We start from the raw sequence: 15,266 nt of genomic DNA, 5'->3' as shown, positions 1-15,266 counted from the left end.
ACAATCAACTTATGTCATAACGCTTAACATTAAAAAATTGCAAATTAACAAAAAACCAAACACAAAACACGCAAAAACAATTGTGTTCTCTTTGTGTTTGACAGCACTTTGTCAACAGTTAGTTTCACTATTTCCATGCATAAACATTTAGTAAAGACATAATTGATTATGAGAAGTCCCTTAAAATATCAGTGTAACAGAAATAGACGGGGAAAAAAGCAAGTTACATTGTGCAAGGTCCCTTGTCAGATAACAGAATTGTTAAAGGCAATTTTAAAATACATCAAGTTGACAGTATCTCTTTAAATGTTAAGTTTTAAGCTTTAAAAATGATCAACTTAAAATAAGAATGCATGTAGCTCTATCATTATTCAGTTACAAAACATGGGAAGAGAAAAAGATCACTTTTGCCGGTGTTTTTAAAAGAGTTGTTTCTTAAAACAAGCATAATAAGTTGCAATTATTTTCAAGCCTGCCCCCTTTTTAACTTCAAAATGGATTTTAGAATGAGTGACATTTACTGTAGAAAGTTACTATACTCGTGGAGTTTACATACTTAATGGCTGCTATCATGGAATTTACACACATGAACTAAGGACCAATAAAGCATCATTGCAGCTCCTAGCATCAGTGATCCATATGCCCTCATGTCTTCCCCTACTTCCTTCCTTCTGCTTCTTCATATAAGACCCCATTGAGGAACAGGAATAACTGTGTGTACAGTGATCCTAGGGATTAGAGCACTTCAGGGTTGCATGATCACTCAATTGCTAGATCAGCTAGTGATGGCAAAGATTTATTTTTCATATCATAAAAGATATTACTCTTTACCCAGCACATTCTTGCTCTAGGACACAGTTAGGAAATCTCCCTATGCATCAGAAAATAATTGGGTTACAGATCATCTCCATTGTTACATTACAACTGAAAACAGAAAAGGGTACAGTATTTCATGGTGGACAGTAGATATCTGAGCATGATAAAATTACCTCAACATCACCAGGAGCAAATGGCCCACCATGCTAGTATGTCCAGTATCACTCTTGCACTGTACCTCTGAGCATACCTCGGAAGGGTTCTGCACTAGCTGGTGTTAGGGGGCTTATTCCTTCACCCACTTACTTCCCTGGTCCTTCTCGCATGAACAGAGAGCAACAATACCCGAAGTCCAAAGGTGCAAACAATTCGATGTTTATTGGGGTGAACTTCCAGCAAGCATGATTCCAGTTTCCTTCCTTAGTATCCTCCTTCCCAGCTCTGACACCACAGAGCCTTACACCTGTGTCCCTGTTCCCATTCCTACCCTTAGCCAAACATGATTCCAATTTCCTTACCCCCATTCCCTGTTCCCACCCCCTCCCACCCACACCCACCCCCACCCCCTCCCACCCACACTCACTCACTTCCTCATTGACTACAGATTATATAATAAAACTTGAGTTCTGCTTAGCTATACCTTAACCAATCATTTTCCTGAAATTTAACTAACCAGTCCTAACATATTGTAACATGATTATGTAACCAGTTATATCCCACCACCTTAATTAGTTTACACCCAGCAAAATTAATTATACAGCAGACAGGAACAATCACAGAACCAGAGAGATTATATAGACAAACAATAGCAAAGTGGGAACTATAATGAAAAAACAATACAGAAGTGAGGATTTCACATCCCAGCTATTGATAAGTGAGTTCTTGCCAGACAGGATGCTATCAAACTAAGTTTCCTTTTACATTTTCTAGGCACTTCCTTTTCTCTGGAGGTGATAGGAATACAATTCTGTCCTGATAGTGCCTAACAGCCCAATAGCACCTTATTTCAATGTGACTAGTTTGGAATGTGAGGATGTGACTGTTCGCTTCCTAGCTTATGGCTGCCTCTGCTGCTTAGCCAAAGGCCTTAGCCTAAGAACAGGGCCTCAGACTGTCACAGTAAGAGAAGGCCCTTACACCAGCAGACAGTGATTTTGATTCTTTTATACCACTATAATTAGCCAAGTGATAAGAATACACCTAAATTCTTAGAGTATAGGCCTTTACAGACAGGCCTGAATATCTATATCCTAACAGCTGGAAGAATATTAGCAAGGAAGTTCCATGATAATATCAACAGCCTTTACTGTACATAAAATGTTTAACAAGGGAGGATAGATCATATTTTAGCATGTTTAGTCAGTTAATTCTATTACTAAGAGATTGAATGATAGAATTTGGAGGTCACGTTGACATTTGGAGGAAAGTCAATGATTGAAAGCTTTCTACACAACCCTGTTAACAGGAGTTAGGAAGAGCAACAAAAACAAAGGAGTTGAGCATCGCATGAGCAAAAACCTCTATGAATGTACTGGAGGAACAATACAGAACAGTGATGTGAAAGAGTGTGTTTCTTAAAACAAGCATAATAAATTGTAATCATAAAAGAAGATATTAAAGGAGTAAAAATTATGCTAAGTGTAGGGAAAAAGTAATGGGGCAAAGCAGATTTTAGGTATTGGATGAACTGAAGTTAATTCAGAGAAAATTACTGTTCAGGAAAGAAAGTCATAAAAAAAGAGGTGGTAAAACTGATTTAGGGAAGTATTTAAGAAGGTGAGTAATGTACTTTATGTATAATTATTTTTATAGTTTAAAAATTTTACAATGATATTTATTTGTCATCTTGGGGCTAAGAAAAAATGTTAATAAGTTAGTAAAATGAGTTTGGCATATGCCTACTGTAGTTGTGCATGTTGAAATAAAAAAAACAAGGGAAAAGCACTGTGTGTTCATTCAAATGCCTAGCACACTTATGGACACGAATAAAAAATAAGAAAAATCAATTAGAAATACCTCTAAGAGGGTTCAGGCTATTTTCTAAGTCAAGAAAAAATATTCTCATGGCCTAAAAGCCATCACACAACTTTATTCAATGGCAGAACATCCTTTAAAAAGTTGGAAACTTCATCTAAAACCTTACATTTTAAAAAAATAAAGTAAAATTGTATTACCATGAAAGTTCCATGGCTTGTAAGAAAACTGTACAGGATCACAGTTCACTTTTACAATTCTGTTCAATAGCACCTCTTTCATAGCAAAGTCATAGTGATTCTTGGATCTTTTAATGAATTTAAGCCCCTACTCTCTCTTGAACCATGTAATATCAAACTAAACTAGTGTTAACCTTACCATACATAACCCCTCCTCAGATACCTTCTCCATAAATAAATCTTAATTTGCTATCTCTTCATTTAATGAATATGTTGTTTTTGTTTAGATAAGTTCTTTTCTGTTTGCTTCTTCATGGCACTACAGACAGCTATTTTACTGGTTATCAAACTATGCTATAATTATGTTAATACAACAATAGTATGTACCTTCAAATACAGTACTTAACATTCAGACCTTGAAATTACTGTTGTGACTTTTTGGTATTTACTATTACTTATACGATATTTTTATTGTCTAAGACCTCTGACAAATAAAAAATATTACAGAAACAAATTGGTTTATATTTTGCTACAGAACTACCCATGTTTTTGAAACCTTAAATTCTCAGCTGTGAACATGACTACAACATAATTTATCCCGCATTAACAGATAAAAGTGGGACTGACAAAATCTGTAATCATTCTGTCAGAATCTGCAATCTTTCCGCTGCTTTGCTGAGCTGATTTTTGCCTCAGTATATATGCTTATTCCACTTTCAAGACACATTTTAACATCACCCCCCAGGCTAGTAATCATGCATATATCAACAGTCATGTCATCCCAATATAACTATGTAAAATAAGTTGTAAAACATCCATAAAAATGGGGAAAATTTGACTCAAATATTCCATTTTTTCTTAAATTTTCCATTGGCTCTTACTGTTTTTTCAATAGACTACACATGGGCTGAAATCCTCCAGCTTTACCAAGGACCAATGGGAGTATTCCTGAGCAACAACAGAATGAAGATAGATCATCATTTGAATATCAGCTTCAGGGTTAGATTGTGTATAAATGACCACTTCAATTTGTAAGCATGAAAAATACCCTGCCAAAAAAGAGGAAGTCCTTCATCTGTATTCAAGTTGTGTAGCTATTTCTTTGGAATCTTCTCCTTTCCTGGACTACAGTGAAAGATTCATGTCTGGTACGAAGAGGTTACTCAATTTTTTTTCTTGTATATTTCTTTATTTTATGGTTGGTTGGTTAAACCTTTATCCCTAATAATGCATTTTATTTAAAAAAAAAATTATGCATTTTAGTTAAAAAAAGCCAACAACCACCACCACCAAAAAACTGTAGCATGACATCTTATGCCATTACAGTTGTAATGGATTTGAACGGGTAAATCCCATGACATTTTTAATATGAGGTCCGCTATTGCCCAGTCACATCTTGTATAAGGCTTTTTTATTTTTATTTCTGGCTACAAGAGGTAACATTTGAAATTAATGTTTTTTATAAAAAAAAATCCAGGGAATAAGTAAATAAATGTTATTGCTTGGAGATGGTATGCTGAATACATATTTTACCAATTTATTTATTTTTTAAAACTTAAATCACTGTTCTTCCAAGTAAAACTACAGCAGAATGAAATGAAACACCACTAAGGAACAAATTATTATTTACATGAAAAATTACACAAAACAATAGCAAGGCAATTCAGTGACCTTCTGACCTGACCTCCAACTGCTTCCTGACCTTCTTGTCCATCCTAATAAACTTTCCCCCTTCTCCCCACCTGCTGCAAAAGGGCAACACCCCTTTTCTTCCAGCTAGCCAGAGAAAGACCCACTCACATGAAGTTGCAGTTGGAACAGTATTTTAAATTTCCCTGATGCCTTTACACTTGATTTAATCAGACTGCAATTTGTCTGAAAAAGAATATGGAAAATGCTATGACAAAATCAACTTAAATGACACATTAATAAAGAATTTTCCTTTTGTACATATGGGACACAAAATACCCAGTAAGTTTATAAACCTTTGGATAATGTTCTTTCTCCTCCAATTGCAAGTTTAATAGTAGTATTATTAAAAAGTGAGTTCTACTCAAAATTAAGATTGCTCTATTATTCTGAAAAGTGCTATGCAGAGTAATACTTATGTTCAATTTGCCCTTTCATCACAAAACTCTTATTAATATCAACACTTAGGAATGAAATATATAGAATGTTTTGTCACACACTACCTTGAAATGTTTGAAGGCGCATTTGCGATGTTCACACCACTCAGCAAAGGACGAAAGGCTTCTGAAAAATAGCAAAAGGTTTCCTTGTTCTTCGACACTGTAGGAAAAAAACCCAAACAATTTATGTAGTGCCTTCAGGCAGTTCTGGTAAAAAGCATCTATGATGAGTATATGTAACATGGGTTTTTTCTGCTAAATAATTCATAGCTAAATTCATTACATTTTTTTTCTTAAGCTCAGAACTTGCAACAAGTTGCATAATGGAAGAACCTTCCACATACAAGCTGATTTAAGGCAATGGGTATATGTGCACTGGAGGATCGAGATGTTAGTTTTTAAAATTTCTGTAGTACTACTGCTAGTAAGATGTAAACAGAAAATATGGGACTCAAGGAACATACTATCAAAATGAAAGATATAAAAACAAATAAAAAAGAAATGTATATAGTTTTAGCATTACAACATATATTTTAGGAATGGTCATTTTTTATTTTAATATATATTGTTTTTCATATTTCTGAACCCTGACTCCTGCCCTCTGCACCCAGCGTTAGGGGCTTTAAGGATTCAAGTAAGGTCTCTCTCCTCCTGTACTCTCACACATAACTCTGTAAAAACAGAGACTCTTCTATCTTTCTTGGACCACCAGACTACAGTCTTCATGCCCATAGTACATCTGAACAATAATCAAGGAGTCATTAGTTCATTTTCAACACCATGACATTAGTCATGGCGATATCAATGCAACAATTTATTTTCGGCATCAGTATTTTCCAACACTTTTAGAAAATACCACCTTACTTTCTAGCCATATGAACTGATATTGAATCCCAGGACTACTATGATTCTCTCAACTATTAACTGGCCTTTGCACAACTCAGCTATATCTCTGAGACACAATCAATATCAGGCTCTCAGCCTCTGCCTGCATTATGTTCAACTGATCAAGTTAGCCTTGAAATTGGATTTTCAACGGAGAAACAAGACGTTCTATTCATCAAAACATACATTTTAACTTAAAACAGAGATGTTCCTATATTTCTGAAACAGTTATATTAGCCGGAGCCTATATTTCTTCACATGAAATAATTCCGTTAAATCAATGGAATTTCTGTATGCAAAATAAATATAGGATTGAGCCCCACTATTTTTGTTGTTAATAATTTACATTACACTAGTGCACAAAGCACTCAAGCACGATTAGGGCCACATTGTGCTGGTTTGAAAAAAAAAGAAGTGACAAGTTCTATCCCTTATTAAACCCTCAAGAAACCAATGTTTGAATCATTTCCCACAGAACTTTAGGTTTTTGAATTCACATCTATAATTATATGTTTTTAATAAAACTGCTCAAATTTCTTAATTCCACCAAAAAAAAAGAAATTGGAATACAGGCCTCACTGAACACAGACAAATGCATAGCTGGAAACCAGTCTGGCTTATGTCTGTGTTAGCATTGTTAAAATAGATGTTAAATTGATAATGTGTTTAGATTTGATGAAATACTTGTAGGATGCTGCATGTATTGATCTTACCTAGAACATCTGCAGCCCATGATATAAAGTTTTACAATGGAAACACTCGACATACCTCTATAATTGTGTAAGTCACCAAACAGGAAAGACACATTAGTTATTGGTAAGTGTTCGTCCTGCACCCAAGAAGGCTTATTGAAATCAAATGAGCCATTGTAAAGCATCAAAGGACTAAGACTTTGCTGACAGCCTGTACACGTGCACGTACGTACACACAAAGAGGAGACAGGTGCCACGCCTGTTTGAATGCTGCGGGAAAGGGAATAAAAATCCCTGACCGGAAGGAACTTCATCCCTATGCTGCTTGAACTCTAAGGGGCAAAGATTTCTAAGCATAAGTCAGGAGTCCCCAGGTGTTTAGCTTGGGATAGCCCTAAAGGAAATACAGGATTTGTTTTATTAGAGAAATTTCTATTATTTTTTATTGTAAATAACTCATGTTTCTTTCTCTTAGTTCAGGGGTGGCCAATCTGTGGCTCTGGAGCCACATGCAGCTCTTCAGAAATTAGTATGTGGCTCCATGTATAGGCACCGACTCCGGGCTGCAGCTACAGGCATCAACTTTCTAATGTTCCAGGGGGTGCTCACTGTTCAACCCCTGGCTCTGCCACAGGCCCTGCCCCCACTCCACCCCATCCCGCCCGCAGTGCCCTTGCTCCTCCCACTCCTCCCCCAGAGCCTCAGCCACGAAACAGCTGATCGGGAAGCATGGAGCTGCTGGTGGACAGGAGGCACCGGGAGCATGGGGGGAAGGAGAGAAGCTGATGGGGGGCTGCTGACGTATTACTGTGGCTCTTCAGCAATGTACATTGGTAAATTCTGGCTTCTTCTCAGGCTCAGGTTGGCCACCCCGTCTTAGTTAATAAATCTTTAGTTAGTTTATTGCAGGCTTGGCTACAGGCATTTTCTTGGGTGAGAGACCTGGGATGCAATTGACCTGGGATAAGTGACTGGTCCTTTGGGATTGGGAGTAAACCGAACATTACTGCAATTTTTGGTGTAAGGGACCATCTATCACAAAGACAAGCTTGCCTGGGTGGAATGATAGTTTCCCTGGGCACTCTGGTCTATCTGTGACTCCTTGTTAAGGCAGTTATAGTGCTTTAGGAGTTCACACTTGTTACTTCGTTGGCGAAATCTAATTCTAGAACATACAACCAGTTTGTGCCATGTTCCTGGACAGTCTGGACTGAGGATGGCACTCACACTCGTGAGTCACTCCAGACAGGTTGACACTCCGTACTCTTAGTGCTGATTTTGGATTAAAATTAGTATGGGAAATATGTCTTAGATTAGGCTGTCTGTAACTGTGTGTAACAACCAATAATGGAGCCAGCACGGTGTCTGGTTGGGGCAGAAAATACACCTTACTTCACTTACAGTTCAAAAAATGAGAAAATGCTAATTGCTATTTGTGGTTCTCTTCAATTTCCTGTATCTTTCAACTTTACCTAGAATGTCTTTCAGACAGAATTAATCCCACTGAGAACAATCGGTGTAAAACAGCCATATGAAATTATATATTTTGTTCCAGGGGCTGCAATCTTCGATTAGCAGTAAGCAGAAGTTAAGTAAAAATTTTTGACAATGGAACACAGTGGTAGGCCACAAGCTCCTCATCATGTTTCCAGTCTGTTGACATGAAACCCTGAACTTTTTTTAAATATATATCTCAGTCATTATATGCAGATCTAAATTTATCTCGGTTCTGACTAGCTTATATTTAGGCTTGGAAGGATTTAATTATTATGGGTAAATCTTAGTAAATGTCGATTTCACTACACGCCCACAAACAGATGAAAAAATATTTTCATAGATAAAGATTTATAAATCAGCAAAGTAAGAAAAATGCTGCTCGAGAACTTAAAGTTTAAGTATACTTATATTTTGTACATTTTGGCATGTGATGTAACTTTTTGAATTCCATTATCTACTGGATAATGACCACCTATGGTTTGCCCCTTGTAATTATGCACAACGGCAAACATGTAAATTGATAAAAATCTAGAACAAAATGCTTAAAAATAAACATTGATATTATCTATTGAAATTATTTTTACAAAATCTAATGCTGCCAAGCCCACCTACATTATAAACGGTATGCAGTATTATTTGTCTTGTCAGTCCCATGATATTAAAGAAACAAAGGGGGAGAGGTAATATCTTGTACTGAACCAACTTCTCTTGGTGAGAGAGACAAGCTTTTGAGCTTACACAGAGCTCTTCTTCAGGTCTGGGAAACATTCTCAGCATCACAACTAAATATAAGGTGGAATGGATTGTTTAGCATACGTAGTTAATATATATATATGGTACCAAGGTGGGAAAAAATCAATTTTTAAAATCAAATTTTTTTATTTAATTCAGACTTTTTTTTATAAAATGATTTTTGAGGAAAAAACCTATCTAAAGATAAAGATATATTATAGCTCAAAGATATCTCATAATGGAAAAGGGATTATTAATTCTATACTATGAGACAACGTTATTCATGTAATGTTTAAGAAAAGTTTTGTGAATGAGTTCCAATAGTTCAGGGATTAGGGAACCAATTTTATAGGGTTCCAGGGGCTTCTGTATAGATTATTTAGGTTAATCTCTATCTTCCCAAAGGTACTCAGTCTAGAAGATATCATGAGAGATGCTTAGTTTTACAGTTCTCACACTGTGGATTTGTGTCTCCACAGATAACATGCTTGTTAACAGCAAAAATGTTTTAAAATAAATAGAAGTGAGAAATAACAGACCTCAACCCTATTCTTCCTCTGCAAATTTGTGTACACAGAGTCAGTCCCTTACCTCTCTCTAAAAGTGCAAAGTTTCAAAAAGTTCAATGAATAGAAGATTGTTGGGGGCGTAATAGATCTGGACAAGAAGAAGAAGTCTGGAGATAAATGTAAAAAAGGAGGGACAGACAGTAGAAACAAAAGTGAAACTGTTGGAGCAGCATATTCCAGAAGTCTTGAGGTCTTTCTGCGTGTAGCCTTCATTGATTTGAGGTCTACCATACCATTCTCTCACTAGAAGGGAAAACCTTTCATGGCAGCAGTCCGTAAAAAGAGACCCAGTTTGGAAATATTTTAATGAAGTTCCTCTACCTGTGAGTAAGACAGGCATGCGCACAAAATGCAAACAGTGCAACAAAGAAATGCAACGCCTGATCGTCCAAATGAAATAACATCTTCAGAAGTGTTCCTTTTCAGGAGGAAGCTGCGTTGAAGCTGATGAAAGGAACATGAAGGATCTTCAGGTTGGCAAACTTTTTTATTTCATATGTCTTCCTTAAGGACTGCCTGTCTTCCTTCTGCACTATTCTTGAATTCTCATGTTTGAGCAAAAAAATATATTTGTTACTCTATGGTAATATCATTTTAGATGCAGTTCTGATAAAAAATAAAAAGCTAAAATAGGCAGATCTTCCTTTTACAATTTCACCTTTAAAGTAGTACTAAGTGTCAGTGAATACAATGAGCAATACTCTATGAGCAGTATGGTAATAATAATTAAATAACTGCATTGATTATTTTGTTTAGGAGAATCCATCCTCAATATACAGGATTCTGAAGACTATCCACCGTGACAAAGTTCCTCCTCTACCTTGGTGGGTCTTGCGCTTATTGGGGGATTTGCTCGCCTTAGAGCTTCACAGCAGCCCTCAGCTTGGCCGTTTTTCTGAACCCACAGTCCAGGTCAACTCCTCCTGAGTCTGACCAGGAGTTGGGAGGTTTGGAGGAAACCCGGGCCTGCCCTCTACTCCGGGTTCCAGCCCAGGGCCCTGTGAATACAGCTGTCTACAGTGCCTCCTGGAACAGCTGTGTGACAGCTGCAACTCCCTGGGCTACTTCCCCATGGCCTCCTCCCAACACCTTCTTTATTCTCACCCTAGGACCTTCCTCCTGGTGTCTGATAATGCTTGTACTCCTCAGTCCTCCAACAGTCCACGTTCTCACTCTCAGCTCCTAGTGCCTCTTGCTCCCAGCTCCTCACACGCGCACCACAAACTCAAGTGAGCTCCTTTTTAAACCCAGGTGCCCTGATTAGCCTGCCTTAATTGAGTCTAGCATTTTCTTGATTGGCTGCAGGTGTTCTAATCAGCCTGTCTGTCTTAATTGTCTCCAGAAGGTTCCTGATTGTTCTGGAACCTTCCCTTTTACCTTACCCAGGGAAAAGGGACCTACTTAACCTGGGGCTAAATATATCTGCCTTCTCTCACTCTCCTGTAGCCATCTGGCCCGACCCTGTCACATATTCTCCCCGCCCCCCCAATCCCGCTCAACACTACGGGGTTGGGCAACTTGGGACGTCAGGCAGTGTACTCGTGACAAGCCATCTGCGTTGGCATGGTGGCTTCCAGCCCGGTGTTGTATGGTGAATTGGAAAGGTTGTAGGGACAGGAACCATCTGGTCACCCTTGCATTCTTCTCTTTATTTCGCTACATCCACTGGAGGGGTGCATGGTCGGTCACAAGGGTAAACCTTCATCCCAGAAGGTAATAACGTAGTGTTTCCATAGCCCATTTCACAGCGAGGCATTCTCTTTCAACCACAGCATACTTCTGCTCTCTCGCAAGGAGTTTCCTGCTGAGGTAGAGGATTGGGTGTTCTTCATCTCCGACCATCTGTGATAGGACAGCTCCCAATCCTACTTCAGATGCATCTGTTTGTAAAATGAATTCTTTGTTGAAGTCTGGGGCTTTAAGCATGGGGTTACTGCAGAGAGCTGTCCGTAGATTTATGAATGCTTTCTCTGCGGCATCTGTCCACTTCACCATGTCTGGACCCCGGGCTTTTATCAGGTCTGTCAGGGGACTTGCTCTGGTAGCAAAATGGGGAATAAGTCGTCAGTAGTACCCCACCACACCCAGGAATGCCTGGACTTGCTTTTTCCGATTCAGCCAGGGCCAATTTTGGATAGCCTCTAGTTTGTTTAGTTGGGGCTTGACCATGCCCCTTCCTACAATGTAGCCAAGGTATTTAGCCTTGGCTAGCCCAATAGCACACTTGGCTGGGTTGGCTGTGAGGCCAGCCCATCTTACCGTGTCCAGAACCACTTCCACCTTTTCCAAGTGGGTTTCCCAGTCGGGGGTGTGAATAATCACATCATCCAGGTATGCCACTGCATAACTGGTATGAGGCTGTAGGAGCTTGTCCACAAGACCCTGGAAGGTGGCAGGTGCCCCATGCAGTCCAAAAGGAAGAATAGTATATTGAAACAGACCCTCTGGTGCAGAGAATGCCGTCTTTTCTTTTGCATCTTTGGCAAGGGGAATCTGCCAGTATCCCTTTGTTAAATCAAGGGTGGTCAAAAATCGGGCATTGCCCAGGAGGTCAACTAACTCAATGATACGGGGTATGGGGTGTGCATCGAATTTGGATAGCTCATTCAGCTGGCGAAAGTCATTACAAAACCTAGTGGCGCCATCAGGTTTGGGCACCAACACGGTCGGGCTTGACCACTGACTGTGGGACTCTTCGATGACTCCCAGCTCCAACATCCTTTTTACCTCTGCCCTGACCTCCTCCCTTTTTGCCGCTGGGATCCAATAGGGCCTTAAAGTTACCTTTGCCCCAGGGTCTGTGTTAATGTGGTGATATGCTTTGGTGGTCCGGCCTGGTTTGGTTGAAAAACACATCCTGGTATCGGTTGATCATCTCAGTTACCTCCTTCTTCTGGTTTGGTGTCAGATCAGTAGATATCCTGATCTGCTCCTGCATGTCATTTCCCTGGATTGGGGTCTCTTGGGCCACTACACACGCCTCTCGTTGGTGCCAAGGCTTTAAGAGGTTAATGTGATAAATTTGTTCTTGTTTCCGGCGGCCTGGCTGCCGCACCTTGTAGGTTACTTCCCCCACGGGTTCAACCACCTCATAGGGCCCCTTGCCATTGGGCCAAAAGCTTGGCCCCTGCCATTGGGCCAACACCATCACCCGATCCCCTGGTTGGAACTGTCGGACTTTTGCCTGGTGATTGTAATGGGTTCGCTGGGCCTCCTGCGCCTTTTCCAAATGTTCCCGTACAATAGAGGTGACCCGGGCTATCTGTTCCCGCATCTGCAACACATGGTCAATTATATTTCTCTCCTCATTGGGTTCCTCTTCCCGATTTCTTTTGTGATATCTAGTATGCCACGGGGGTGACGTCCATATAATAATTCAAAGGGGACAACCCAGTTGAGGCCTGAGGTACCTCCTGGATTGCAAACATAAGGTAGGGTAGTCGGGTATCCCAATCCTTCCCGTCCCAATTTACCACTTTCCTTATCATTGCCTTGAGGATTCGGTTAAACCTTTCTACCAGCCCATCGGTCTGCGGATGATAAACTGAAGTTCTCAGGGGACGTATATGGAGCAGTATACAGAGGTCCTTCATTAGCTTCAACATAAATGGGGTACCTTGGTCTGTTAAGATCTCCTTTGGTAGCCCCACTCGGGCAAAGATCCCCACCAACTCTTTCGCTATCGTTTTAGAGGCCGTGTTCCACAGGGGGACGGCTTCTGGGTAGCGAGTAGCATAATCCAGAGTGACAAGTATATATTGGTGGCCCCAAGCCATCTTCCCCAGGGGTCCCACTGGGTCCATGGTTATTTGCTCGAAGGGGACCTCTATGATGGGAAGGGGTACTAAAGGTGCCCTCAAGTGGGGACAGGGACTGTGCAGCTGACACTCCGGGAAGGACTCCCAGTACCTCCGCACTTCTTCATGTACTCCGGGCCAGAAGAATCGTCGCAGGACCCATGCCAGGGTCTTCTCTACCCCCAAATGCCCCCAAAAAGATGACTATGGGCCAGACTTAATACAGCATTCTGGTGTTTTTGAGGTACTAGGATCTGCTGTACCTTCTGCCCCTGTACTGGTGCAATCCGGTATAAGAGATTTTTCTTCATTATGAAGTAGGGTCCTGGTCCCTGGGTTTTCCCTTCCATGGGGACCCCATCTATTTCGGTCACCTCTTTCTTAATGTTGTTGTACCTTGGGTCTTCAGCCTGGTCCCATTCAAAATTTCCTCTCCAGGGGCTAATCTGTCCGAGATCTAGGGGGCCAGTCTCTGTTGCCTCTACTGGTTCAGAGGCGTTAGGGTGTGGGTCAGACTCGGGTGCTTCTCCCTCCTGGGTGGCCTCCTTTTCAGCTGCTCGGGTCCGCCTACCTACGTGAGCGACCCTCTGGCTTTGGGCCAGTATTCGGGTTCCCAAGGCTTTAGCTGCCCTTCTTTCCTTTTTCGTCTTTCTAGCCCCTCTGGGAGCGGAGAACAAATCTGGGGATATTTCAGAGAAGATTGGGGGTTGACAGTCTACTGTGGATGCCTCACTAACTTCAGGGCTTCCCCCTTTCTCCAATTCCCCGACCGGGAGTAAGTCTCCAAACCCTGGGAAGTCCCTCCCTATGAGCACTGGGTATCGGAGTTTAGGGACTACCCCTGCTGCTACCTCAGTAGCGTTCCCCTGAATCTCGATTTTTACTGGGATGGTGGGGTAATAACCAACTGTCCCATAGATGCACATTATCCCCGTATGCTTAGCCCACAGCAGCTGACTACGCTTCACGAGCTTCCCCGAGACAAGCGTGATAGCACTCCCTGAATCAACCAGTGCCGTGGTCTCTACCCCATTTAGCTTCGCTGGTCTGGTGCACATATGTGGGGTTAGTGAGACCCCCCACAAGGTGGATTAGGGAGCATGGGTCTGCCCAGTTCCCCAGGTTACTCTGCATAGGCTCCTCGACATTGGGACACTGTGCAGCTATGTGTCCCCACTCCCCGCCGGCGTAACATCTGTATGGAGCCCTAGGCATTCCCTGGTCTCTTGGTTTGGGCAGTCTAACATCAAGATCCTCTTCCCCCTCTGTGCTCCAACAATTTGTTGCTTCTGGTGGGCCTTCAGCCCCTCTCTTTTTCCACCTGGGCTCTCCTGGCGGCCCAGTCACCCGAGCTCTAGGGCTTGGTGCTGCTAGTTTAACCCGGGGTGCTTCTTCCTTAACTGGTCGGGTTAGCTCCCTCGCTGTCCTTCACCTTTCGACCAGTGCGACAACCTCGTCATAGGTGGAGGGTTCATTCTGGCTTACCCAGGCATAAAGGTCTGGCGGTAATCCTCTCATGTACCGGTTGATGACCAGAACCTCTAGTATTTCCTCTGGACTCTGGGACTCAGTTCGTAACCACTTTCCTGCGAGATGGTTGAGGTCATAGAATTGGGACCGTGGGGTTTTGTTTTTCTGGTACCTCCACTCATGATATGGCTGGGCCTGCACTGCAGTCGTTACCCCAGATCTGGCCAGGATCTCTGCGTTCAGCTGGGGGTAGTCTGCCGCAGCCTCTTCTGGCAAATCATAGTAGGCCTTCTGGGCCTCCTCACACAGGAATGGAGTGAGGATGCCAGACCACTGTTCTTGGGGCCAAGCCTCCTGCAGGGCTGTCCTCTCAAAGGCCAGGAGGTATGCCTCTACATCATCCTCCCGCGTCATTTTCTGCAGCCAATTGCTGGCCCGCATGATCTGCGTCCCATCATAGCTGTGATTCAGCTCTGTAAGGGCCTTTACCTGGTTTACCAGTTCCCGCAACATAGCCCAGTCTTGA

At 41.5% G+C, this 15,266-nt stretch overlaps 1 protein-coding gene across 3 annotated transcripts in view; it reads right to left on the bottom strand.

The window, feature by feature from the left end:
* Positions 1-15,266, bottom strand: part of CENPP (centromere protein P) — a 319,800-nt gene that overhangs the window by 279,517 nt on the left and 25,017 nt on the right. For all 3 annotated transcript variants that reach the window (XM_073352368.2, XM_073352367.2, XM_073352369.2), the window contains exon 6: positions 5,162-5,258. In XM_073352368.2, the coding sequence (XP_073208469.1) occupies positions 5,162-5,258 (97 nt within the window). The remainder of the gene's footprint in view (positions 1-5,161; positions 5,259-15,266) is intronic.

The sequence above is a fragment of the Lepidochelys kempii genome, chromosome 7 (assembly GCF_965140285.1).
Source record: "Lepidochelys kempii isolate rLepKem1 chromosome 7, rLepKem1.hap1, whole genome shotgun sequence".
Taxonomy (NCBI): Eukaryota; Metazoa; Chordata; order Testudines; family Cheloniidae; genus Lepidochelys; species Lepidochelys kempii.
The sequence above is the reverse complement of the archived record's forward strand: the minus strand, read 5'-3'. Positions and strand labels throughout refer to the sequence as shown.